The sequence below is a fragment of the Branchiostoma belcheri genome, unplaced genomic scaffold, assembly GCF_001625305.1.
Source record: "Branchiostoma belcheri isolate BF01 breed outbred unplaced genomic scaffold, Haploidv18h27 scaffold6, whole genome shotgun sequence".
In the NCBI taxonomy this organism is placed as follows: domain Eukaryota; kingdom Metazoa; phylum Chordata; class Leptocardii; order Amphioxiformes; family Branchiostomatidae; genus Branchiostoma; species Branchiostoma belcheri.
This window is the reverse complement of record NW_017804242.1, coordinates 1,784,559-1,811,952: the sequence shown is the minus strand read 5'-3', so window position 1 is coordinate 1,811,952 and position 27,394 is coordinate 1,784,559. Positions and strand designations below refer to the sequence as shown.

At 42.6% G+C, this 27,394-nt stretch overlaps 1 protein-coding gene across 2 annotated transcripts; it reads right to left on the bottom strand.

Moving 5' to 3' along the window:
• LOC109482392 (probable peptidylglycine alpha-hydroxylating monooxygenase 1) lies at window positions 1-27,344 on the bottom strand. 2 transcript variants are annotated; one of them, XM_019785100.1, is made up of 13 exons: window positions 27,222-27,344; window positions 17,098-17,306; window positions 13,479-13,536; window positions 12,937-13,027; window positions 6,490-6,596; window positions 3,698-3,781; window positions 3,056-3,104; window positions 2,219-2,286; window positions 1,970-2,050; window positions 1,623-1,699; window positions 1,205-1,258; window positions 953-1,002; window positions 1-750 (listed from the first exon to the last, which is right to left on the bottom strand). In XM_019785100.1, the coding sequence occupies exons 2-13, from the start codon at window positions 17,266-17,268 to the stop codon at window positions 603-605; spliced, it is 1,038 nt and encodes a 345-aa protein (XP_019640659.1). In that variant the 5' UTR covers window positions 17,269-17,306; window positions 27,222-27,344; the 3' UTR covers window positions 1-602. The 2 variants fall into 2 exon arrangements, with proteins under 2 accessions (XP_019640659.1, XP_019640660.1); XM_019785101.1 differs by lacking the exon at window positions 27,222-27,344 and having other exon boundaries at window positions 17,098-17,564.
• Window positions 27,345-27,394: the final 50 nt, after the last annotated feature.

Here is a 27,394-nt window from a genome sequence, read left to right as displayed (position 1 = left end):
TTCTTGAATAATATCTCTCCCGTTTAATAGTCTTGCAATCTTTTGCAATTTTGTACAACCAGCTACTCTAACAATCTTTGGAGTCAATAAAATTGATTATAATGCAATCTTGTTTAAAAAGCATGACAAAGAAACATAAGTAACTGCCCTATCCCACGTATATAAACGAACATAAACTTCAATACTGGAGTTCAGCATTTCTGCTGTTAAGACAAATACAGGCACAGGCTTGCGTCTTGAGAAAAGATTAACCTCATTTATATCTAAAGGCCGGCCCCAAGTACAGCCAAAGTGTAGAGTTAACCCACGGTTAAAGGCACATACCATGTACCTTCAACTTCACACACCATGTACCACCCAAGTGTATAATGCAGAAACCTCCTTCTCTTATACAACGCCAAAACGGTTCGCGAATCTGGTGCAAACGGACGCACCACCTTCGTCAAAAACGAAGCATACAGATACGGGAGGATCTCATATCTAATGTAAGGTAATTAAATAATTTGAGAATCTAACAGATTTCTCAATCCCGTTATTGAAAGTTGCGTCCTTCTATATCAATGTACATCGGTACAGTATATTTGGGTCTTTCAAGGAAACCTTTAGAGAGAGCCTGCGTCTTTGGGGATGTTGCTGAAGACTTTTTCCCAGTGGAAGTCCTCCCGCCAACAGTCGTTCTGCGTCAGGGGCTGGCGGCTCGTGGTGTAGTACATGATGTAGAAGTTACACATCTCGTCAGCACCTGTGGCCCTGTCGGGGGAAAAGAAGTTGTTTTCTTGTTCCTTTATCTTTTTTCTAATTATCTAATTACATGATTTTTAGTATTCTATTTTTCTAATCCTTTTTCATTTCTTAAATTTCTTACATTACATTTGATCTTTTTTTAATTTTCTAGATTTTTTAAAAATAATCTTTCATAATTCTGTAAGAATATTTTGGCGCTTTTTCTTACCCTATGCGCACGTCATGGTCCAGATTATTCTTGTACGAGCATCTTGCAGCCTGTGAAGAAATAAAATGAAAATTACTCAGACGTAGTTACTGTAGAAAAATGTAGATCAGTTGCACAAATTGTGGCGAAAAGAAAAACAGCTTAATGTTGTCTGAAACGCTTGATTCTTTAGTGAATTTATCTAGCTGCTTGAACTAATTTGTATTACGTAATTTTCTACCTGGACGTCTAACCTTCATCAAACCTACTTACCAGTATGTCCCCTCGTTTGATGGTCATTCCCTTGTTGCTTACAGGGTAGAACATCTAACGGGAGAGAAGAACGAAAAGAACTGTTTAGTAGCACGAATATATAGACACCTCAGTGTCACTGTAAGAAAAAAAAACAAAGCTCTTCTTGCATGTTAGTGTTAACGTCTTAATGTTTGCACAGCCAAATAAGGTATCGTAGTACAACTTTGTACTGAATCCAACAACATGGAAAATAACAAGAAATGGCTTTGTCCACTATATAATAGAATAGAATAGAATTCAATAGAATAGAATAAAACAAAATATAGAATATAGAATATAGAATATAGAATATAGAATATAGAATATAGAATATAGAATATAGAATATAGAATATAGAATACTGATTGTGGCAACGTGAAGCCATGAGCTAACTAACCTGCGGCTGCTGCGGACTTTTCTTGCCGATCTCCTCCCATTGTCCGTCCCGGATGCGGTACCCGGAGATCACCGTGCCTGATGATCGCAATGAGAGAAGCACACCGGTTGTAAAGAGTCAACAAAACATCAGTTTTAGTGCAACGTCACTGTTACAAATTACAACATAAAGCCCTTTTTTTCTTGCAAAAATATGAGGTATCGTAGTACGAGTACACCTTTGCACTCTCAACTTCAAATGTAGATTTCTGAATACCCAATCCAATTTCACATCTAAACGCTGTTAGTGCTATTCAAGATATCTATTAAGCCAACTTGAACCGCCTTAGATTCCATCATAACACTTACCTAGCTTGTGAGCGTGGGTTCTGAAGCCGAACGGGTGAAGAACAGTGTCCTCCTGATACATGCAGGCCGTGTCAAGCGCCGCTGTAGCACAAAACCAGCTTAAGTTACCTTTAAACATGGAAGTTTTTCAGAATTTCTTCATTTCAATAATGAGACAAAAATTATACAATGATGGTCCCATGCCATATTAATTGTAAGAAAAATCAAGCAAGACGAATTGAACCCTGTAAAATGACTGACATGTGATACCTGAGGAGTGTGCAGGGATGGTTCCTTCGCCGTTCCCGAGAATATACACCCCAGCCAGGTACTTCTGTCTGTTGCAACAAAACAAAAACAGCAATAAAACATCGACCCTGACATCGGCTTCAAAATTACGCTGCACGTACAATCTAGATGTTTACCAGAAGCATCTGTGTGGCGAACGGATCTTCAGAAGCTATTTCGGCATATCAAATGGTCTAGTGACGTTCTGATGACGTACACGGGCTGCTGTGTTTCAAAAGGAAGACAAAATGGAGATCCGGGATCACAGTAGGCCCGGTGAGAGGTACGAGTAACGTCGTAGTCTACCCGTGGCCATGGCCCCTTGGTATACATATATTTATAATGCCTGCTATGGTCTTTCAGACAAAAACAGCGACACAGTGATCCTTTCCTTACAGCGTATGAAAGACGCTTTGGAATACGCGGACGGCATCTTTGTCTGTTGAGCTTGACAACATCGTCTGCGTGATTTTGTAACATCCGTAGGGACTCTGTGCCAATTGAAATCTTGCCAGAGACGAAGTACCTAGATCTCATTTGGCTGTAGGGAATCTTGTGACTATCTCGATACTTCAATATCTTGTCTAGAATTCCAATGGTGACATAGTGGCATATCTATGTTTCATGACAAATCTAATATGTCATGAATTCAGAGCTAAACATTGATGTAATGCCTACCTATTTGTTTCGTGCTTCATAGTCAGTACTTTGAAACTTGGCATGAAATCTTCCTTGACAGCAGTTAGCTTTCAACTTAAGTATCTCTACTCCAGGTCATCGTGATGGAAAAAAAATCATAATAATAATCATTTAACTTACGGAACGTCCGTCACTTGGAGGCCGACCCCAGAATTGTCCGTTGCGCCCCCTGTGGGAAAGGAAGAGGTATTGCAGCGTAAGTGCATCAGTAGCGCGAACAGTGACCCCCCAGCAGGCAGCGGGCACAGTTAATGGATGCTAGAGGATGATAACTCCTCAGTGACTTACTGATAGATGGCGCCCTGGGAGCGGGGATTTGGCTATAGTAAAAGCCGAATAGATAAAAGCTTGCAAATGGAACAAGCCTCGAGTCAACCCGACTCATCATTTGACAAGACTGTGTAGCCTCCTTCGCAGAATTCTTGGAGCAGTGGCGTTTATGTTGGGAAGAGGAAAACGCTGAGACGCGTGATTTTCTAGTTGGCTAAGGTTCTCTAATGCGGCAAATTGAGTTATGCCTAGCGCAGGAGATGCAACTCTGTCCGTGGATACAGCTCTCCCAACGATAAAGCCTTCCCCCGAAAAGAAACCGCCACTCTAGCAGCTCTTGGAAAACAAACAGTGTTCCGCTAGAAGTCTGCACAGCAGGCTACAAGATGAGCGTGTCACAAATGACATGCTTGACGATGCTAAAAATGATAATATAGCTGGATACACATTAACACCGTGAATGATCAGTAATAACGTTTTGAATAGACTGACCTTTGAACTTGCTGACGTCATTGTAGTGCACCTGCAGCACCAGGTACTTGATGTCTGTGTTCCCGCCAATTTCGAAGCCGACATCTGTGGTGAGAAAACAAATGACATCGAGACTTAGGACCCATTCCCACTAGGATAAAGTTGTTCGGATTGAGCCGAATTGATTCGCTTTGATCCGGCTCCGATCTGGCTCGAAGCAGGATCCAAGCCGGATCAAAGCGCATCAATTCGGCTCGATCTGGACAATTTTATCCTAGTAGGAAAAGGGCCTTAGGACGTGGTCCCATACGTCTTACAATCGTAAACTGCAGTAGGGTAATCTTGGGCCAGTCGTGAACATATTGTATAATATTACGCTGTTTTGCATAGGAAAACAGTTACTCAAACGACTGGATAGATTTTGAAAAGATGTCAGACGAATCAAGTAGCATCCACTATTTTTCGTCATTCTTGTGTATCTCATACCTGGATCTCTAACCTTCATCGACTAAAGCTGTTTTGTGTCAGAAAAAGTTATCTTACGTTATTGTCTGACATCATTGACTTTCATGGAAAAGGATTCAACTTTAGATATCGTACCTAAATCTACCAATCACTCTTTTTAGATACCACATTACACTGGTGGTACAGTTGCAACACTGACTACTTCAAGCCTATGAGCGTATATATCTGGCAGTCCGCATCTGTACTTGTTAGCGCCATTTATTACATTATCCTACTTCTAAAGCGTCCGCAAGGATGTCAAGGAATATGATGAAAGCGTCCGTAGACGCCCGAAGGCATTCTGAGTTTCCACCATCACTCCTCACAGATCGTATGATGCTGCAGTGAGTACAGTACCTACTCTCCAAGCAGAGGTTTGGGTTTGGGGTTATTTTGGCGTGTTTTTAGGCTTTTTTATCGAGGTTTCTCTTTTGCACTGGAATTTGTTTGGGGTTTGGTGGGGAAAAAATTCAGTGCAAATGAGAAATCCCGATAAAAAAAGCCTAAAAACATGCCAAAAATAACCCCAAACCCAAACCTCTGCTTGGTGCGTATACAGTACCCGCGGGACTGATGCCTAATTTAGATGGGGACGCCCAAATCTCGTGAAGCTCCGCGGATTTCTCCGGGGCTGTCGCTACTCACACGTTGTCGCCGACAGGACCGATCTGTCGCCGCGCGGCCGTTACTCTGATTTGATTGGATCTGATTTATCTGTTCGGCTGTATGGAGACGTGCAGCCAGCCGAAGGCTAATATAAATGGCTGGCCCTGGTGACTGAATAATGTACAATATACCATACGAGCGGTTTTGTATATATACAAAATGCACATATATAACGACGTTTACAAAGCACAAGACTTGGGTACTATGTATATATATCCGCGTACGTACATTGTACTAATCAACAAGTCATTTTGCTGCAAAAGCGGTCCGGTTTTGCTAATTACTGACCTAACAAGCGAAACATCTGTGATTAAAAAAGGAACTTGAAATCGCTACGTTTGCCGTGGAAAAGGGGGGGGGGTCTTCTGTTGTGAGGAAGGAAGCGGTGTGTTGTTAAACTAGAAAGATTCGCAATCGCTAAATTAAGCACGTACCAGAGAGCACGCTTGAGAAAGATTGCCTGCTAAAGGCCCTAGGAGACTGTGTACTGGAGGAGCAAATATCGATCAGGAAGTCCGGCCTTAATTGTTCATGTCCTTGGTGCTGACGATACCATCAACACTTCTTCTACAACTTTCACCCCGCAAAATGATACATGTTTCTTACGTCTATGAAGGTTAGACAATCTATGTACGTAGGGTATTTCGTAAATAAAACAAGTCAAGAAACTGGATAAATTCTTCTGAAGCGTAAGACGTTTCAGATAGCATCCGCTATCTTTCATTGATGAGAAGCCCTTCTAGCATGACCACAACTGCTTGACAACGTACACACACGTACACTGCATGGAAAGAGGGATCTGCCAATGCAAGATAAGTCTGATATAATGTTTTCTTTAGACGATAAACTACGCTATTATAGGTTTCCGTATTTCAAACATTTTGTGGAGTGAGCCCTGCATATCTAATAACTGGTGTTATTTTTAGCTATTTTTAGCTATTGCGTAATTATGTACAGGATAATGTTTTCAACACACACGTCAGGGAATGGTTGCCTAAACAACAGTGATACATGCCAGGTAAGTCCGACAATGGTCGCCTGAATCATCAACTGCCAACAGCAACCATTACCAGACTTAGCAGGCATTTACCGCCATTGGCAAATAACAATTTTCATACAGTGACAGTGATTGTTTCTCCTCCCAAGGGTATATTTTCTCAAGGGTTTATTGAGGTTTACTGAGGGAAAACTCTCCTTTAGCTGCCCACCCGAAGGTGGCAGCTATTCTTCCAGGAGAGGGTACATACATGTAATACATAATACATCACGTACAATTACATATACATTTACATTACATAGTATTTTAAAAGAAAAACAAGTGTGTAACATCGTATGTGCTCTACTTATTCATGTCCCTCATGTGTTTTAGTAGGCCTTGTTGAACTTCTCATGTGATGCCACTGTTTGCAACCCATGTGGTAGAGAGTTCCATGCTGCAGTAGTTCTGTATGTGAAGGCTTTTTAGTGCTGTTTGTTTTTGGTTTGTCTAGTTTGAAGGTGTTCCGAGTAGCATATCTGGTTCTGTAAGTGTGTTGATGTGACACGTTTTAGATAGCCTTCGCTGTCTTTCACCGGTGAAACCCTTCTGTATGTAACATAACCACAACTGGATGACAACGTCTACACAGAGATTTTCCTCCTACCTTTCGGCAGTTGTAGAGACGGCGCGTTATGAGCCCAGGCGTAAAGGACCTGCACCCCATCACGGCAGGTCGGGTGGATGGTCGAGCCGCTCATCTCTCCACAGTTCCTGAGATAAACATGAGATTAAATGTAATGTTAGGCGTACTTATATAAATTACTTTATGTATTAGTCTAGTCATTTAATTCTTATGTACTTAACTTTATATAGTAGCCATTTAATGCTTATGGTCAATTAGGGAGACTCTATGTCTATGTGAATTTTTTATTTATTTTATTTTATTCACATGGATTTTTGAGCATTGGATAGGAAGCACTTGTTGTGCTTATGTAAATCCGCTGCTCATAAAACATAATACAAATGTAAACATAAAGATGACATAAAGTATAACATAAACATATGTGATTTTTTTCTTATAGTGAAAATGATTAAATAAAAAAAATAAAAATAAATATTTAAAAAACAACAAAATCATAATAAAAAAACATGGGATTAAAAACGATCATGACGATATCACAGTAAACATAAGTAATATACAGTACCATGAAGGTAAGCATGAGTGATAACACTGCAATATAACCAGCCAAGGTGTGCTTATACTGGTTATGCAGATTATGAAACATAAATGGTTGTCAATCTTTGCAAAAGAACACTTACACGGAGGTTCACAAATCTCTTTGATAGCATGTGCTGTTATATGTTGCCATGAAGCAAGCGCTTCACATCAGACACGTCAATCTGAAACTGCCTAGTAATCCAAACCGGAGCCAGTTGGGCTAAAAATTACCGGTAAAACTGCCGCACTAGCTAGATTAGATCGTGGGATGACAAAATTGTTATATCTATGGGTATTAACGTGTTGTTGCCTTGATGAAATACACGTTGAAGAATCATGGACAGAAATCCCCTGGCTATGGTGAATTCGTTGTCTGATTGATCATCTAGACATAACACGGTAAATAAGTGGAACCATGTTATTTATTAGCCATCATGTCACGATGCCGCGTTTTACGTTGTTTGGAATGAATCCTGAAGTTTACAGTCAACCCGTCATTTGTCAACGGAAAGCTGATTATGATGACTAACAACGAACGATGAGTAACAGCCTCACCCCATGATCTGTCATGTCTGACTCATCAGTAATTCTGTCACCGGAGGACTTTGGATTTCACCTTTACCTGAACTCATCTATAGTCATCGGCCTAATCACCTAGCCTCCGCCTGGCCTTCCGAAGGGGGTTAGGAGAGTCAAATCCTCCAAAAACAGGGTCTGATTGCCAGGGTAGTGGGTCCACCGTCCAGGTTTCATTTCCCTTGAACTCTACGTTTTTTTGTGGCCAATTAATCTCCTATTTGGCCAAATTTTCCTGTGTTTGAACCCCCGGTTGTCGTTAGCCTTTTGGAGACTACTAATCATCTGTCTGGACAAGTTGGTGCCGTATCTGTGATGAGGATTTTGTGAGTGGTTTGCTGATGAGCAAATCAGTGATGAGCTAAACCCATGTAAGGCAATTTCATTGGCGCCGCTCCCGAAAAAAACTATGCCTTTCCTAGCGCCTGTATCCAGTATCGCGACTTCCGCAAGTCTCGTCGACAGAAGAAATATGTACAATCAATCAATATCAATCAATACCCTTTATTTATACTGGAAGTGCCCTGTCGGCCTTAGCCGCTCTTCCCAGAGGTCCAGTTGAAGGGAACACAATAAATAAGTAAATAAAATTTAAATTAATACAAAAATAAATTACTAAATACCTAACATAATAATCATATCTTGTCCAAAATCACAATCCGCAAAATCAGTCCGCAAATCAAATTTCTCGACTACTGTATTCTTTGTTTGAAAGTTCTCAATGATGGAGCAGTACTGATATTTTAGGCACCGCGATTGCACGCTCTGATCTGTCGTATGGTATCGTTTCGATAATGGTTGATAGAATACTGCGGTCGTTCTACACAAAATCGGTGTAGGAAATCACCCATCCATACGTGACCGGGAATATGCATCAGCCTGGCGGTGTGGTCTCGGCTTACACCCACGCCTTTCATCAGGGCAGCGTCAAAAACCCGCGGATTTAATGAAACATTACTGGTTTGAAGCGCACCAGTTAGAGTTCGCAGAATTAGCACTGAGCATTTCATTTTTCCTGGAAAGAGAGATCTGGCTACTAGTACCCTTCAAGCAGCTTTGGCTTATTTTTGACGTGTTTTTATTGGGTTTTCCTTTTTGTAATAGTGCCCTTTTGGGGGTTGGAGAAAAAGATACCTGTAAAAATAAGAAATCCCGGTAAAAATGGCCGACGCCTACCTCTGATTGGAGAGTGAGATTTGGCTATAATCAGGCATGGCCATAACATGTATACTCGAGGGAAGAGGAATGATACGATCTTCAGTTGCTGCAAAAGGTTGCTTTGAATATATTTATCTCTGATGACACCGGCCTTTAGCCGAAGATCCGTCAACCAACCGATAAACCAAACTCCAGATTTCTTCTCCGAAAATATATTCACTAACTTTTGCCTTATTTGGCCATAAGTAATCCGACATTTGTGACCTCTATGACGCAGGTAGCCCTGGGTTCTAACAGCCTGCGTAGTTACCAGACGTCACGGCCGCCCACGCCTAGCAACCAGCCTGTGGAACCAAATCCTTTTATGGGATAAGAACTTTGGCAAAGGGGTGAACGCGGTCCATCAATGCCAAAGAAAAACGGAAGAAGATTACCGGTAAGACAGGCGATCTTTACAGTAATGCTTCAAGTGTGTATTTTTGAACATTGATTTTGTGCCCCATGTAATTTGTATCTGCAGACCTTAACCCGACGAAATTGTATCCTGTCTTATATAATTCTTAGTCGCAGCGTTCAAACACGTAGTCCAAAATGTCTCTTTTAAATTCTTCTCATGAACCGCGTTCCGGATCAAAAGAAATGGGAGCAGATTTGGTGCGTGCACACAACATGTAACCTACGGCGTAATTGGCAGCTTGCGTCGGTCCGTATCATCCTACATAACTACCGGGAATTATCGCATGTATTTTGCATGGCGGAAGACGGGGTAATTTCTATTACAGATTCACGGGGATTGCGGGAGCTGTTAAGGTTGCCGAGGCGGTGTAGTGTACATGCCGTGGGCTGGTGTTTCTTGCGTGGACTGACACCTAAAGGCAATCAGAGCGATTTCAGGCTGGTGAAACTGGGTTGTCAAAGTCTATTTTCTGATCATATGAAAAAATAATAACCCTATTCACTAGCATACAGATATCTGTGAGGCAAACTGTTGCTGTCGATAAACGGTTGCTTGTATTGGTGTTACTCATCGCACAGCTTGTTTTTTGGGCTATTTCAAACGCCTCAGGTATGAAATGATGGTCCGAAAATGTGCCCAGAAAAGGCAGTAAATACAATGTCAGACATATTTCCTCATGGCCAGATTATATGAAGGTTTTCTCATCCAGATTTTTTGTGTTGCCGCCATGAAAATGCATTGGTTGAGGAGGCAGTGTAACATTCCGTGGGCGGTGGGCAGGTGTGCCTGTGTGGACCGACCATTAAGGGCGATTTGCGGCTCACACAGTCCGGTAATGGTGTGTGTGTGTGTGTGTGGCAAAGGTTGTGAAAGAACCTCAGTGCACCTGCTTTCAGGACAAAAGGATTTGAAAAATTGAAACTAAGAGCAAGGCGCTTGCAATATAAAAATGTAGCCTTTATCGTAGCATTTCGTAATGTTCTTTTCATCACTAACACCTGGTGAATTTTTGGCGGTGTATGTATAATTTGTTTGGTATGTCCTATGATCATGTTTCTGTATGTTTCTGTTCTGTGCGTTATATTTATCTGAATAAACTGATTTTTTTTTCAAAATCTGAAAAGGAGGTGCTTTCATTTCCCAACTACCAAGTTTCCAATTTAAGAACTGAAGGAAAACCTTCAATATTTAAATGAATAATCTAGCTTGACGACGTTGTCTCTGTCCTGACGTCATCTGCACGGATGATTCTCACTTTATCTCGCGCGACTTGACGTTTTCATGAACCCGGAGCCAAGTCATTACACGCCTGGACACCCACACACGGCATCAGGTGCGGTCCCGGTCGATGGTGCCGTTACTGCAATGCAGCCCAACTACAACTTACTACTGTCGATAAATTACTCCAGGAAACGCCGTTTGCCTCACACACTTAATCTATGAGCAGATTTCTTTGGGAAAAAGACACTATACGTCGATGAAGGTTAGACATCCAGGTAATACGATACGCCAAAAAGCAGTTACTCAAGCAACTGGATATGATTTTGAAAATCATATCCAGTTGCTTGAGTAACTGCTTTTTGGCGAAAAGACACTACAGTTTGCCATCCCGTAACCACTTGGCCACCGTAGCAGGTTTCTTCTGGGGCAACACACGGTAGTTGGTGCTGAAGATGATCACACACTGCCAATTAGCCCATGCGAGAAGTTAATGCGATTACCAAGAGTGTAAACAAGAGCGGCATAGCTGACGTCTGCCCTATTAGATGTCAGTCTTTTGATGTATCACATATCGGTACGGCCCTTTTCCGCTAAACATGTGATCGCTAAGCGACCAAAATAGGATTTGTCAGTGATCCTTGATTTTTTTTTATTTCAATATGATGAAAGTATGACTTAAAAGACAGCAAACTACATCAAACGTCGAAAAATTTCGTTCAGCCTCCAACACCATGATGGTACTAAGTAACAGACAGTTCTCAGTCTTACTATTAATATGTAAAGAGAAATTTATATTCCTTTTAACTTTTTATAAACCCACTCTAAGTAATCTCACAGCCCCATATATCCATACAATCACTACTAAGCGAGATGAAGCCGAAAAGAATAGAAATTAGACATTTATTTACACTCCTATATGTTCAAATGTATGTAATGTATATATGTTTATGTTCATGTTCTGTACCCATGCGACCTGTACTTAGTTCTGTAGAACACAAATGTACAATAAAGGTATTCATTCATTATCGGTCTATGTCACCGCATATGCATAAATCAACAGCATCAAGATGTTCCCTTAATTCTCCTGACTTGGAGGTGTTGACCATCAAGCTTCTATGGGCCTTGGTCAGTAGAAGGGCCTCCTAGAGCACGTCGGCAGAACGTACTGCGCCTGCGCAGAACCCCGTATTTTCGCGTTTTTTCTTGGGTTTTTGGTCAACGTTGCACCAGAATTTTGCCTGTTGCAGAGGATATTCTTTCCGACATAACATTTGGAAACTACTGTCGAAATGCTAACCTTATATGAGCGAATACAACCTTATATGAGACATTCTGCCGAAATACTATGCACAATACATTACGGGTTTCGCGCAGGTGCAGTACGTTCTTCCGACGTGCTGCCTTCTAGAAGTGTGATGTAGAGGGTAAACAAACGCCGGCTAATCTTGCGGTATCGCCCACCGAACCACCCACACTGCGGGCGCTACGTGCCATGAACCACGAACACGTGTCATCAAGAATGGCCCACTCCTCTCATGAAAAGATCTAAAGCCCGGCCGTGCTGTTAAAAGTGTTTGATCGGGACTCAACGGAAATTGCCTCTGTGCTCTTACAGCTTTCAGATGGTTCTTAACTATTTGGTTAAGTACATTCCTGGTTATAGCTATTTAGTTCATTTTGTCTTGATTATATTGTGCTCAGTCTAATCTAGAAAATCTATCCAGTTAAATCTTCTATGTTCCTATTTTATTACATATTAGAATTTAGTTGTTTTGTGTTCGTGACAATGTGCTCTGTCAAAAAATAACGCCCACCATATCCTTTTAACAAGAATCGATTTCCAACCTCCAGGAACTTTGAGTTTTTGTGGCGCTCAAGTTCACCCATTTCCTGCGTCATCCTGCCCATCAACCCCCCCCACGTGCTGTCAACCTCCTCTGTTCGAACAAGCATACACACAAACCCACCGCCAACCCACCCAAAAACAATACTTCCGTACACAGGAGTAACGAACCCACCGCCAACCCACCCAAAAACAATACTTCCGTACACAGGAGTAACGAACCCACCGCCAACCCACCCAAAAACAATACTTCCGGACACAGAAGTAACTACGATAATATGATGGTGTAGAAGGTGAGGGTTACGACAGGTCTGTCCTCCTCTGTTCGGACAGGCATACACACAAACCCACGCCGCAGCCACCCAAAACAATACTTGGGGTCGTGGAGGTCCCGGGTTCGAGTCCTGACATGCCACCGATCATGTGCCATTGGGAAAGGCACTTTACACGACTTTCCCCACTAGACTCAAGTGAAAATGAGTATTGTCTGTCCAGTATTCGTTTCTATGTGCGGGACACAACACCAGCAACAGCTGCCTCTGTTCCGCGTTCGTTGCACTGTTGCAATTTCAATAAATTAGATCAAAACAATACTTCCCTACCACGATTACAGTACGGTACACAAGGTGATAGTTACCAGACGTCCTGGTCCGCATTGCCGGGGACCTTGCACCCGAACAGCAGCATGTGATGTGCCGCGTGCTCGACCGTCTTCGGCTCGAACCCCACTGAAACGGCACCCAGGCAGACATGTAAAGTTTGGAGTTATATTTATGGGAAGGACACAAAATTATACTATACTTGGTTCAACGTCCAGTAGACGCAACTCTCAACGATTGATTTCAATTACAGTCATACATAGGTCTGAAGCAAGAAGTCAAAGATCTCATACCTCCGTAAGATATACCTCCGTAAAATATTGTCAAGAGTTTTTGTGAATTCTTTGGTTATTCTATCCATCTACTTTTCCACCTATATAATAAGACATGAGGACATGAAATGTGATAACTTCGATAACAGGGTCATTTTTAACATCCTGCCAGTGTTCCCGACGCGACTAGCAAGTGGTGGAAATAACTCACACACAGACAAACTGACAAACAATCACACAGACACACGGGAAGCAGCAATACCTCCCGTTTCACGGAGGTAAACCCTGGGGTCTCAATCAGGACCTACCTATGTAAGACGGTTCTCCCTGCGGCACCTTGAACTTGTAGCAGAAGTATGAGTCACGCTGTAAAACAGAAACAGATTTATTTAGATTCCAGAGGTTTAAGACAAACCTCAGGAAAAAAACTCGACAGTGCTGTTTCATTTCTATTTAACGCACAAATTGAGGCCCCCTAGACGGATTTGTGTGATACTAAGAAAACACAAAAAGATCACTCTCCATCAATGAACTTTGTTGATCATCAGTCTCTAGTGCAATAGGGGTGTTGTGAGACATGGTTTATTAAGTGGATGCCCCCTCCCCTTAAGGTGGTTATCAAAGTCCTTAAGTCCTTAGAAGATGGACATCTTAAGATGGAACTAAACACTCCTACAGTATCTTGTTTTTAGTGTTCATAGTGTACATCACTACCCTTCATGGTAACATGATTTTGACTTTGAATGATGATTTTGAGAACGCGGGCGTTTCCCCTTACAAGATGTATACCTCAAGCACCGAGCACTCCCACACCGTCCTGTTTATGGTGTACATCACTGCTCTTCGTGTCGGCTTGTTCTGATTGTAAACACGTAGAGATGCTTCCCACTTACGTACAAGATGGACACCTTAAGAAGCGAACACTCCCCCGGCGTCCTGTTCATACATATCCACAACCCTGTTGATAGCATGTTATTTTCGGTGGGAGTGCATCATCAGGGGACCTAGAGTGCATTACGGTACTGATAATACGGCATTCACGGCGGCTGCTACACGTCTTTGAGCTCTCATAAAATTCGATAAGATCACAAATATTGCCTTAATCCATTTAGTGAGTCGGTGTATGCGCCTCACGGCTGCAGAAGCTGCAAGAACTGAAGGTAGAACCGCTCACTGTGTGCGCCAGAGAGCGGCGGTAGAAAGGAGGGCTCCTGATCTTAATTGTGTTGTTGTGTGGTATAGCGAATATTAAATTTCTTTCCTGGCGTTATTGGAATATCTTTCGACGATGCAGCCATACAAGACTAATTTCGAGTTGCCGAAAAACGCTGTAATCATAAATTCATAACGCTTGTTCAATGAGTATTGCGTATTTTACATACTAGCAATTTTATCCATCCCAAGACGACGTTTTAGTGACTGAGGCATACATATTCAGGCAGAAATACAACCATTAACGTTTTCGCTGCACTTGATTTATCGAATTAGAGTCATCGCCTTTTCAAATGGTAATGACTTCTTCTACACTTTATAATCATAGATGTGCTTTGATTTCCTTGAAATATGTGCATTACTTACATGGGCGTCTATCCCGCGCAGTGCCATCACTAATTCATTAATTTGCTATGTATTGATCTAATATTGTCATAATTTGAAATGCTTCAAATGTCCCTATGAAAGATTGATGACGCTTTTCATGTTGCCTACATACATACATGCAGATACCAATGTCCCTGTACCGTTTCGCCAAACGACGTGTTTTTCCTGTGTTAGATCGATGTATAATAGTCGTGCTATGGGAAAATAATCGTCATTACATAGGACTAGGTGACCGTTGAGCCACCGGAGTCGAATTCGTGTGACCCTTGATTTTATCACTGAAACATGATGCACGATACAAACGTATGCTAAGAAAACATACAAAACGTTTTTAAAATCTTTCTTTATCTATTAGTCGCTCATCGGTCGAAGCTAGCCTCTACCAGGCACCGCGGATCGCTGGAAAAATAGTAGAAATTGACCGAAATAAAGGAATAATATACCAGGGGAGTGGGTCGCGAATTGGATCTTCTCTGGTCAGCTTCCTCCCCTGGTATATTATTCCTTTATCTCGGCCAATTTCTACTATTTTTCTGGCGATCCGCGGTGCCTGGTACAGGCCAGGTCGAGGCCTCCAGCGAAAACGGGGGACTGTGTGTAATTCAATGACCACCTCTGAGACGTGTTGTATTGACTGGTTATTATTGATCGCTGAAAGAGGAATCCTCGCCTTAATGCAGCTTATGAACACCTGTTAATGGGCTTAGCTAAAGGGAGATCTGTAGGCTGGAGACATACATCTCAGATATGGTCCTTTTTGTATGGAGCAAAATACGAATCGCACGCCAAACACACGTCTTTGATAGCCATTAAAAATACAGTTTTGTAAACAACGTTCATTGAGGGTAGTTTGAAACATATGGCGTCTTGGGCGTTTACTTTGCGAGTGTTACTAGTATTCTGCATGTGTACGTGAGTTTGGATGTTGAACAAGTTGATATGGTTTTGTTTAAATGCTTAGGTTTCGTTATTTGTACATGCTGTACATATTCATTATTGTTATGGTTTTATTTGTGTTAATTTCCACTTATATCGTTAATTCTATTATGTAGCCCAAATCCCCCCAAAAATCAACAAATTGTTGCAAGGGCTACTCAGATGTTTTGAAGACTGAATAAATAAAGACTATTGCTGATGAATTTTGTGGCACCAGTTGATGGTAGTTTATCATGCACGACCGTCACTCGATGGTCCCTGTGCTCCCGTAGATGGTAGGTTCGCCCTGGCTTCAATTCTGTTAATCAGAGAATACGGGCTTGTTCATTACATTTGCTTCCTCGGAGGGAAGGTTTATATTTTGTAAGTGCTATTGACGTTGACTATGTATATGCGGGAACAACATTTAGCAAGATGGAAGAGTCGTGTTAGGGGAAATTTACTGGTAGGGAGAATCGCTTTGACGTGGTAATATCTGGCGCCATTTTGTCTCACAGATGCGGGTGTAGTTTGTAAATATTGCCGCGGAATAGCTAAATAGGGCATGCAAATAAAGCATGGACACTAGCTAGTCCACCTGCATATACCGTCCCAGCGGGTTAGATGTAAGAACAGCCCCCTTAACCGTGTACTCAGTACCAGAAGATGAAAGACTCCAGGATGTTTCCCGCGGTTGCGACTAGCATTAAAGGAAATTTACTCCGTTTAGCGGGGGCGTTTTTCGTGCGGGTGGAAATTTATGAATATGAAATCGGAGTCGACACGGATACTACACTAGTGTTACTTGCTCGTGGATAGAGAACGTGAACCATTCGGGCAACAGTTTCGAAGTCTCATCGGCGCAAACTGTTGCTAGCACAGTATCTTTTATTACATGTATGATATTATATTGAATCTTGTTTCATTCTATATTTTATTGAAATTGCAGCGGCAAGACAAAGGTCGCCCATGCAGCGTTGCTGATGTCGCATGCCCTGTGACATTAATTGGACATTCGCATACATCCATGAATAACGCCAAAACATTTACTGAATTTACAATGAAATATTGAAACAACACACGGAATTTACCGCGAGAAGCAATCACACTTATCGTAGATACAGAAGGAATCATACAGATTCAAGGCTGCCAAACATTTGCAATCAATCATACGGCGGCATATTTTACGCTAAGCAAATTTATGTATATTTATCATTATTTTAATCTGAATTGATGACCGACAAAAACGCCGACACATTTTAGTGGGAAAAGCCGTTACCACGGATTTTACTACCTTCAATATAACGCCTGCACGATACACTCAATACCTTTTAACGTTGAGTCAATATGAATACGGGCGCGGTTGGAAAGTAAATGCGCAACATGTGCTAACACTTCCCCTTTCTACCTTACCTTTTCCGGACGAACGCCGGGCATCCTGACGTCCACGACATCTTGGTGACGGTCCCGTCGATACATGGGAGCATCCAGGTCTTCTAGCCACTTCTGGGAGCGCCCCGGAGCCCCCCAGACCGTCACAATCAGCGCCAGGCCCAGCCACCAGCCGTACCGCGCACCCGCCATCGCCGAGACAGGCCTCCGAATATCCCCGCTGAGACGAGCTGCAGCGTTAAAATGCAAAGATCAGTTCCTCTTTAACACTATAATCGAGTCGTCGGCGGGCGCGCGCAATGGGTGGGAGATACCAACCGCTCTAGCCTTGCGCTGACGATACGAAATCAGCGGTCCTGGGCTTTCTACCGTAACATATGTTTGCTCCAGGTTTGTGTGGAAATACGAGTAAGATTAATATCCAGCGCGAGTCGAACGGTGTAGCTGTGTGTGTTTTTCACGGTGCGTTATTTGAACAGCTATCGACTGTGATCATAAAGGGCCGGAAACGCACAGAAGCGATGGCTTGAAATCTTAGAAGTGGATCCAACCATTTTCTGGCGGGGCAGTTCTTTTTTTACCACAAATAAGAGATACGCTGTGAAGATTGTCAACAGTTTGTCGTTTGCTATCTCCGCAGTTTTTCAAAGTCTGAAATAAAGGGTAAATTTAAGGTTTATTCCTTTTGCGATCCCCATAGAATAAGAACTTCGAGTGCCTTTGTCTATCTGGACATATGTAGAATATATTTGTAAAATCATTTCTGAAGGCTAATTGCAAGCACATGTTCAAAGACGTTAAATAAAGCAACAGGGGACGTACAACTAACTACTGTCTGATCAAGTTATATAATTACTGCGTTTCCTATTCTATTATGAGGTTTGGCTTCTTGTTTGAAGGCCGAGGATAATGCATGTCATTGAATAGTCCCGCGTTCTGCATAATGAGCGGGTTTTTTACAGACGGCGACGTCAGTACCATGCCGCCGTGACGGGCGGTGACGTGTGCCCGAAATTCGCCGCCGTTCCCCGGCCTGCTCAAATTGCCCAGTTGACGTCAATGTAAAGCTCGTTAGCGGGTTGTTTCCGCTCCCCGCCCGGACATTACATTGTCGCACTCTTCAAGCACCGGTTTGGGCTTTGGCTTTAGTTTTGGTAGCCTCCTGTGCAGGCTTCGGGCGGATGGGAGATTTGATACTGCGTTTTGTTTCTTTCTCGGGCTTTCACAAAAAAAGATACCGGTACAAAAAGGACCAAGAAAAAAACCTAAAACACGCCAGAAATATAGTCTCCTGTGCAGGCTCCGGGTGTGTGGGAGTTTTGATACTGCGTTTTGTAGAGTTTTTAAAGCGTTCTTTTAATTGCCGTGGGCGGATGGAAACCTTCTCTCGCGGCTGGTTGTAGGATGGCCGGCAATTAAAAGAACGCGTTAAAAACGTCAACTCAAAACGCAGTATCAAAACTTCCTCCCAAACGCCCGGAGCCTGCACAGGAGACTATATTTTTGGCGTGTTTTAGGCTTTTTTCTTGGTCTGTTTTGTACCGGTATCTTTTTTTTTGTGAAAGCCTGAGAAAAAAGTATAAATTAACGCCAAGAATAAGCCAAAGGCAGCCCAAACCGCTGCTTGGAGAGTACATTGTCGTGCGCGGGTTGAATCACACGCACACCCCGACGCTAGTCACGGGTGTACTCTATGCCTACACGGAACGAACGTCATGGTTTGAAAAATAGTCAAGATTTAGCCGAATACTGAGGATAATTTGCCTGGGGAGTTTGGCCACTATTGAGTTCATTTCCCCGCGCAGTTCCAGGGGGAATTTTACCCTGACTCTCCTGGCCAATTATTGACTCTATTTTTGCCGAATCTCACTTATCAATAACCCCGTAGGAAGGCCTGGCCTGGTGGAGGCTAGGTTTACTCCCCGGGGGAAAAGTCGTTTAGCCTCCACCAGGCCTAAAGGCCCCTTTTCAGCTGACGGCAGGCGCTGAGAGGCCAAAATTGGATTTGTGTGACTGTTTGCGTCATTATTGCAATATGATGCAAGATGCAAAAGTATGACTTAACAGACAACTTGATATGGAAAACGTAAGAACAAATTTTTAAAATTCGTTGAGCGATCTCAAATTTGCCAAACCTATGCTCTCTCAGCCTCTAGTGGAAAGGGTTTATGAATAGTAGAAATACTAGAATTGGGCAAAAATAGCCCGATGGTCAATAATAATAAGCCAGGGAAGCGGCCTAACTCCCTTGGTAAATTTATTTTTACTATTCAACCCCGCGTTGTTAGCGGTGTAGATCAGCGGTACTCCCCAAGGGAGAGTCGCTGCTGCATGTACCGGGCGGGGCGGTCATCCGGAAAATCATACATCAGAACCGGACTGTTTCATTACAGCATTCCGGGGGTGTCCCATGCGTGCCACAATGAAGCTCTGAATCCACAAGAAAATAGATGAATATACAGTAGGCATTGCTGCGTAACCATGACTGCACCGTGGCATAAGGTGTCACAACAACCAAGACAGACGTCTTTCAGCACCAAGGACAGAGCCCAGACCGTTTGTGTAAATAGGTGTAAAGTGCCTTTTCAAAGTAATCTCAAGTCTGATCTTTCGGTGGCAAGGCAGTATCCATTTAATCCAACATTGGCAATTGGATACGCTGTCCCTAGGCCACAGAAAGATCTGCCTGTGGATAATTTCCCAAGGACACAACTCTGGGGCCTGCCGGGTATTCGAACCCAAACCCTAGACTCTGAAGTCATCGTCTAGTGCAACATCGCCTCCTTCCGATCCTACTCAGAACTGCAATTAGGTTTGACTGCATGGGCAATTTCTCAGTGCAGTAGAGATAGCACTAAATTACCCATAAGCGTCCAACATAGCCAATACTGTAACATGAAAGAGAACTCGTGCATCCAACCATGCAATGGGCCGGGGGCGTCTCAAAAATGGCGTTATCACGCAACACAAATGTTCATCTATTATTCTGAGATATCATCTGTACTGTCTAAACAAGAAAATAACGTGCAAGTAAATTATTGAAATTATTTCTCATGATGTTTTGATGCTGGACGAATAGCCGGTATCCCACTGTGTCCAAGCAAGATGCTGTGCCAAACGTAGCAGACACAGTTTTTCAATTTGCTTTCAATTTTGTATCGTGCCCTATTCCTGTCGTGGGTGTTCTCTTTTGTGATGAAATAAAATACAAGATACAATAGGTCACGAAATCACCTAGTATTCACCCCACCTGGAGAAGCACTTTTGAATTGCACGTTAAAGTTACACCTACGAAAACGCACCCACTCCTTCCCCACGTTTTCAGAAAAAAAGTAGCAGACGTAGCCTCCCAAAAAACGTACGGACAAAGCACGTACGGCGGGTTGTGACCGAGGCTTAACTCCAATACTCTTTCCCAAATGCTGAGTGCTAAGCAGCTAATAACGTATAACATCCACTCAATCAGAAATCCTTTACTAAGCCTCATAAGTCACACGACAATGAGTGCATCAATCTGGAAATAATGGCAGTAAGCATACACATGCATACATGTGCTGGTTATAATTACCTGCTTTAGTCAGCTCCATCAAAACGTGATTGTTAATCCCTCGCTCCTTCTGGCCCAAGGATATTTTCTGAGAATTCTACTAATCTTATTCCTGGAAAACCGCGAGCCTTGGATTGGAGCAGGCAAGGTCATGTGCGTTTTCATAGGATAAGCGGCGTCATACTAGCCTGGCTATCAGACCTATTATCACCACCGTTTCTTTCTCCCTGGTCTCAATATCGATGTAAATATCAGATCCGTCGTTTTTATGCATGATGAATTAATTGGGAAACTCACGTGTTTTTTTTTCAATGCAGGCCAAAAGGGTTAAATCTATTTTATGATACCTTAAGCATTGTTCCATCATTGTCTGTGCATCCATTACAGACAGAAAGAATAGAGTAACTAAACATCGATCTTTTTACTTCGAAAGTTTGCAAGTTGGTCTGTGATTACAGGTTCAACCCGCACTTTGACATGCTCTGTGACCACACTTCAACTGCTGTCTATCTGTATTGCTTTGTTACCATGTTTTGTTCCCAGGCAGTTCTGGTCTTTTAAATCCTACTTTTGCATCTTGCAGGATATGAGCCTGGGGCAAGTCTACGTTCTTGGATATGCGAAGACTGTCCAGCTCCAAGAAAACGTGATTGTTAATCCCTCGTTTCTTTCTGGCCCACAGGGATATTTTCTGAGAATTCTACTAATCTTATTCCTGGAAAACCGCGAGCCTTGGATTGGAGCAGGCAAGGTCATGTGCATTTTCCTTAGATATGTTGCGTCACACTGCAGTTAACCTGTTGAATAACTGGAAATTCTACTTAACTTTTTCTTGGAAGATCGCCAGCGTAAAAGATTGGAACGGACAAGGTCAAGAACTTTATCCTCCAAGTTAGTCACGCCGTACTTTGGTAAGCCTAGACCTTCTATCGCTCATGTCGTCTGAAGGTCAGAACTTGTAATTCAACACTTCGTTTCAAACTAGGCACTATGTTACTTTGTACCTTTTGCGCGGATGTCTTAGTTGCTTTCTTAGTTCTATACAATGTTCTTCGTCTTGGAAGCTTTAGTCATTGGTCTTTAGTCTTGTCTATATATCTTACTCTTGTCTGAGCTTTCTGGCTTGGATGTTTTTTCACATCTTTGTGCCTCTTGTTCTGGTGTCTCGGTTGCTTCCTTAAGCGACGGTCACAACCCGCCGTACGTGCTTCTACGTTCTGTCTACGTGCAAAAACGTGGGCAAACGTAGGGCATCCGCGCGTGGTGAGTTACACAGTACCCTTGGTCTTGTGAGTTTTTCTTCTCTATGGTAAATTGGTGTCTTACCCTTTTTACTCTTTACTTAATTATGTCAAGCACCCGCACGAACCAAACTCGAAAGTGACGTGTCCTGCGCCTACATCTTCCATTAGAGACTTAACCTAGTTCACTTCAAACATGTCTGTGTCGGCCATTAGGTTGTCTACGAAGGTGACTTTTGGCTTCCCCCGACTCTGTCTGCCCTTTCCAGGCTCCCAGTGGACCGACTTGGATATAATTACTCCGGAGTGCCCGATGCAGTGAGCACAGAGCTTCATTCTGAGCGACCTTAAGCTTCTTTCTCGATCTGTAACTAATGTCAAGTCCTTATATAACAGTTCATTAGTGAGCTGTCGCTCCCAAGAAATGTTGAAGTGCACCCAAAGCATCCGTATGGCACACCCAAAGACGTCATCCAAGACTTTGTGGCCCATGTTTCACTGCCATAAACAGAATGTATTCTACAATGGCGATGAAAAGTTTAACTTATATTTTATTTTACGTAACCAGATTACCATATTTGCCATGGTTTATGGCAAAGTCTACTCAAGGACAGAGCCTTCCCAACTTTAAAGTCCTTATCTGAGTTTTCTATGTTGTAGCCTAAGTATTTGAAGTTCATGACTTCCTTTACTTGGTCACCGTTTGATGGAAAATGGGGCTTTCTGTTCGAGGCCACCAGTTTTGTTTTCTTGGCATTTTTGCATCTTAAAAGATGTAGACCCACTTCTGAAGCTTCAATCTAGCTCCATTCGGAATACGAATATCCGTGACTGCTTTAAGCTTTCCTAAAGCTATGTCGTCCGCAAAATCTAGATCGTTGTTTATCAGAGGTCGATGACGAATATTTTTCTCAACTTCAAACCTCAGGTCTGATTCCTGGTCTCCTTGGTTGTCGCACAGAGTAGTCGAGATTTTTTTTCTTACAAAATGACACTGTGCAAGCAAGGAGCTAAAGCCTCCATGGCGCAAGCGTGTCCCCGGCAAAAATAACCCAACTTGATATGCAATCCCTTATCGAAATGAGTAAGCTGCCCTCTCTTCAGCATGTCTTATGAGATCTAATTAATTCACAAACATTTGGAGGGAAACCATGTCCTGAATATACATGTACATCACCGCTGTTTCTTTCTTCCTGGTCTCCATATCAATGTAGATACCAGATCCGTCGTTTTTATTCATGATGAATTAAGAAGCCCTGAAAGATCAGCCCCTCGTGGGGCTAAAGGGCATCTTATTAAACCAAAATAATAAACCAAACCAAATTAATTGGGATACTGAAGTGTTTTTTTCCGATGCAGGCCAAAAGGGTTGAATTCATCGTATAATACCTTAAGCATTGTTCCATCATTGTCTGTACATCCATTACAGACAGAAAGAATAGAGTAACTAAACATCGATCTTTTTACTTGGAAAGTTTGCAAGTCTTGTGTCTGTGCTGGAACGCTTGGAGTTCATCCATTAAAGACAAAAAGAATGGAGTAACATCAATCTTTTACTTGGAAAGTTTGCCAGCTTGCAAGTCGGTCTGTGATTGCCTGTTTAACGTGCACTTTGACCACACTTCAACTTCTGTCTATCTGTATTGCTTTGTTACATTTTTTTTATGCATGATGAATTAAGAAGCCCTGGAAGATTAGCCCCTCATGGGGCTAAAGGGCATCTTAATAAACCAAAATAATAAACCAAACCAAATTAATTGGGATACTGAAGTGTTTTTTTTCCAATGCGGTCTGTGATTGCCTGTTTAACGTGCACTTTGACATGCTCTGTGACTACACTTCAACTTCTGTCTGTCTGTATTGCTTTGTTACATTGTTTTATTGATAGGCAGTTGTTGTCTTTTAAGTCCTTACATCGTGCAGGATACGGGGCCGGGGCAAATCTACGTTTTTTGGACACACGGAGACCATCCAGATCCGTAAGCAACCCTAACCTATTCAGGCATAGAACTGGACAAGCAAGGTTCTGGATAATTAACAATATCTGCGCGCTTGGCCCTTGACTATTCGCAGAAGAGGCACTTATGATTAGGCCATGTTGATTTGATTATATGGATGACATCCTCCGGGGGGCCCCAAAACTGATGCAAGCCGTGCGAATAAAAAAAAAGTTTTGCAAAAAAAAGTAAGTTGTTTTCATTATGAAATCTACGTGGTCTTGAGGGTTGAACAAATGGGACAGAATATGGTTTTGCGAATAATCTAATCTTCAAGTTCATTTCCTTACAATTTTGCCTTTTTTCGTTTGATTTTGGCATTCTACGACATTGGTATAGTTTTTACTTATTTTTTGTAACTTACGATATATTTTTGTTCTGTTTTGTACGATTTACAGTATGGCTGAAAACTTTTTTTTTTTGAAACGGCCGAAAATTCATGCGCGCGCGGATGTCATCCATATAATCAAATCAACATGGCCTTATGGTCAATCAAGCACCTAGGGTAAGAGCTGGTGGGCTTCTTGGTGCTACATGTACGTGTACGCTGAAAAAGGCAATAACTTCCGACGGAGGCTACTCTTAGGAGTACTTCAGAGGTTGATATCCAAGGACAGGCATCGATGAGTGTGCTTCCTCTGCTTGTTGAATTATAATCAGGTCCACTTTCTTAACCTCCAATCAACCTTTTCCAGGACCCAACAAACTACAACACAACTAACGATCGAGATCCAAAAGTTTGGAGGTCAAACTTTGCGGGAATTTTGGACACAGTCACAATTACGTGATATTACCAATGTACTACCACCGCAAACTTATAGCACTACCAAAGTCTGCTTTCCCATGTATCCGGAAAATAAGTCCCCGAGTTTGTCTTCCCTTGTGATGAAAAGCTGTCAGAAGGCCAATCTGAGTATTTCATGACACGAAGCCTCGAACGAACAAACAAAGGTACAAAAGTGTCCCAGCCAGAAGAAACGAGGATTCTCAAAATGACGGGGTGAACCCCTACCAAACCCCCTCGCCTTAAACAAAGGCTCGAACTCGAAGAAAGAAACGTACAGAAGTGTCAAGAAGAAACGTGCGCTCTGCCCATTCAACATTCCTTGAGCCTCTTGAGCTTAATTAAACAGAGGCATACTTTTTTTGCATATCCGGCAAACTTTGACGCACAGGAATAGTAACTTCACGTGAGGATGACTCATGGATGATTACAGGTATCTTATCTTATCATACTCAGGCAAGCAAGTACCCTAGGTTTGCCTGCCGCCCACGGGTCTGATCGTGCAATGTTCAGTAATAAAATAAATTTTACGGCTCTCATTGGCAGATGTGAGATGTTGTCACATCGGCGCACCAAATCCGTAAGGTGTTTTTTGGCACCTTGACAGACAGATTAGCCTAAGAGGCTCGGTGGGCGTCACTCCACCGTATAGGTGGGGAAGTCGTGTAAAGTGCCTTTCCCAAGGGCACAACGTCGGGCCACGGTGAGTATCGAACCCGGGACCTCTCGGTTCCGAGTCCAACGCTCTAACCGTTGCGCCACCGACGCCACCGACGCAATGTTCAGTCTTTCTTTCTTTATATACGCCCACTTTATTTCAACTGGAGGAAAGATAGACAATACTAGAAATGTGGACGTGCTACTTTGATCTACCGGTAGAATCGCCGATTATAAGTCGAATTTTTTTTAACCTGACATAATCACGTACAAGGTTTTAGCTAGCTATATTTGCTACATAATATATGGGTTATAAATTCAAAATGGTTTGACCCGTTGAACTTTTCTGGAGGATATTTGAAGCAATGGGCACTAATCAAAGCTTAAAGACGTTCATGTGAACCAGTCGTAAAGACGTGCTTGTCCTTTAAGCGTCCTTTAATTAACGTCCCACACTCTTCTGTAGAGAACGGCAAGACAGACACCACTAGTAGTAAAAAGTGGATGGACCGCTTTGGTGATTTTTATGCAGTTTCTGAACAAGAAGCTAAAACTTATGTCACTTCGTTCTGAACACAAGAGTTATCTGCCGCCCCAAAAATCCTGACGTCCAGAACATACCCAAACCAGAAGGTCCCCCAGAGTACCCATAAAGCCACCAGGGGGTCCCAACTAAGATCATTTTCAGTTTTTTTAACACGTTCCACGTGCCAACACACCAAAATGGCGTTTTCAAAATGGCGCCCAGACCACAGGACCCATATTAAAGACTGTATGGATATTAGAAACTCCTCCAACGATTGTATAAGTTGATACATATCTCATACTAGCCACCCACTTTTGTATTAGGTTAGCCTTATGAAAATTGTAGTTGACATGTACTTGCTTAAGTTAGTAGATGCCATACTTTGTACACTGTACAATTGTTGCGCAATAAAGTTATCTTTCACGGGGTCAGCGGCGGAGTGATGTTTAAACTCCAACTTTTGTTAGGCTTTCACGAGTTTTTCGTGGCCAAAATGGTCGACACCATACACGAGGACGGGGAATCGGCCGATGATGACCATGCAGTCATTCTGCCAGTAGACACTTGATGTTCCTGTGTCTGTGGCTGTGCAGTTTCTATTTCTAGTCAAGCAGTTTCTGGGACTGTCACGCTTTAGAATTTACTTAAGTACTCGGGTGAACTCGGCGGGCCGACATTGCGAATGGCCCCGCTACCGGAGCACCCCCAATCCGTCATCGCTAAAAGAACACCTGCCTCAGTAAACAAAAAAGTTACAAGTGGAATCAGGGGGCCCCTAGATCGATAAAAAGGACATTTTTGCCAAAATGCTGATAATTTGTTGCGAAAGTATGGCGCCGAGCTGTCCTGGGCTTGATGCCGAGTTGTCCTGCAAGGCCAGGGGCCGAGTTGTCCCAGGGGCCGAGTTCTCTGATATCGGAGTTGCCCAATTCAAACGGACGCTTTGTTGTCAATATTCATACATCAGATTACACACATGCTATCATATCAATCTGTCAAAAATGATAAGAGATCAGACTGCAAAAACTACAAAGTACACGAAGTTTGCACAAAAGATTGCTTCATAGAGCTAGAGGTAACTGCATCGAAGAGAAACAGCTGATGTAAAATATATACAAGGCCTAGGATACAGGAGTTTTCTTTTACATAACCAATTCTCTCACCTGAAGTGCTGACGTTTCAATGCCTTAGCCAGCTACATTTTGGTACCTAATATACGGGGCATCAATTAAAAATGGCTTCCACGGGTGTGCTTTCTTACAGGATATTTTACACGGTGCGGTTGGCTATAAACGCAAGCTGTAGCGACGCCGCAATGCACAAGTAGTTACTTGAAAAGTATCATGCTTCAATTCACTTGAGGATGACAAAACTAACAACAAAAGACACGTACCCGTGAACAATAGTTGTAACGACGTGCTTGCCTTGTGTGGTTGAAATACTGTTTTGAGGAGAAGTGGTGACTCGAAGAACCAGACAGACAACTCTGGAAAAGTGGATGGACCGCTTTGGTGGTTGTTATGACCTAATTATTCTCGCAAAGGGGAGTGGTTCATAGCTTGGGTG

Bases quoted from the DNA above. Each gene is read 5' to 3' on its own strand.
- LOC109482392 (XM_019785100.1), bottom strand. From the start codon at position 17,268: ATGGCGGGTGCGCGGTACGGCTGGTGGCTGGGCCTGGCGCTGATTGTG. The intron at 13,537-17,097 runs GTAAGGTAGAAA...TCTGTTTTACAG, and splicing joins CCGGCGTTCGTCCGGAAAAG to CGTGACTCATACTTCTGCTA. The intron at 13,028-13,478 runs GTAGGTCCTGAT...GTGCCGTTTCAG, and splicing joins GGGAGAACCGTCTTACATAG to TGGGGTTCGAGCCGAAGACG.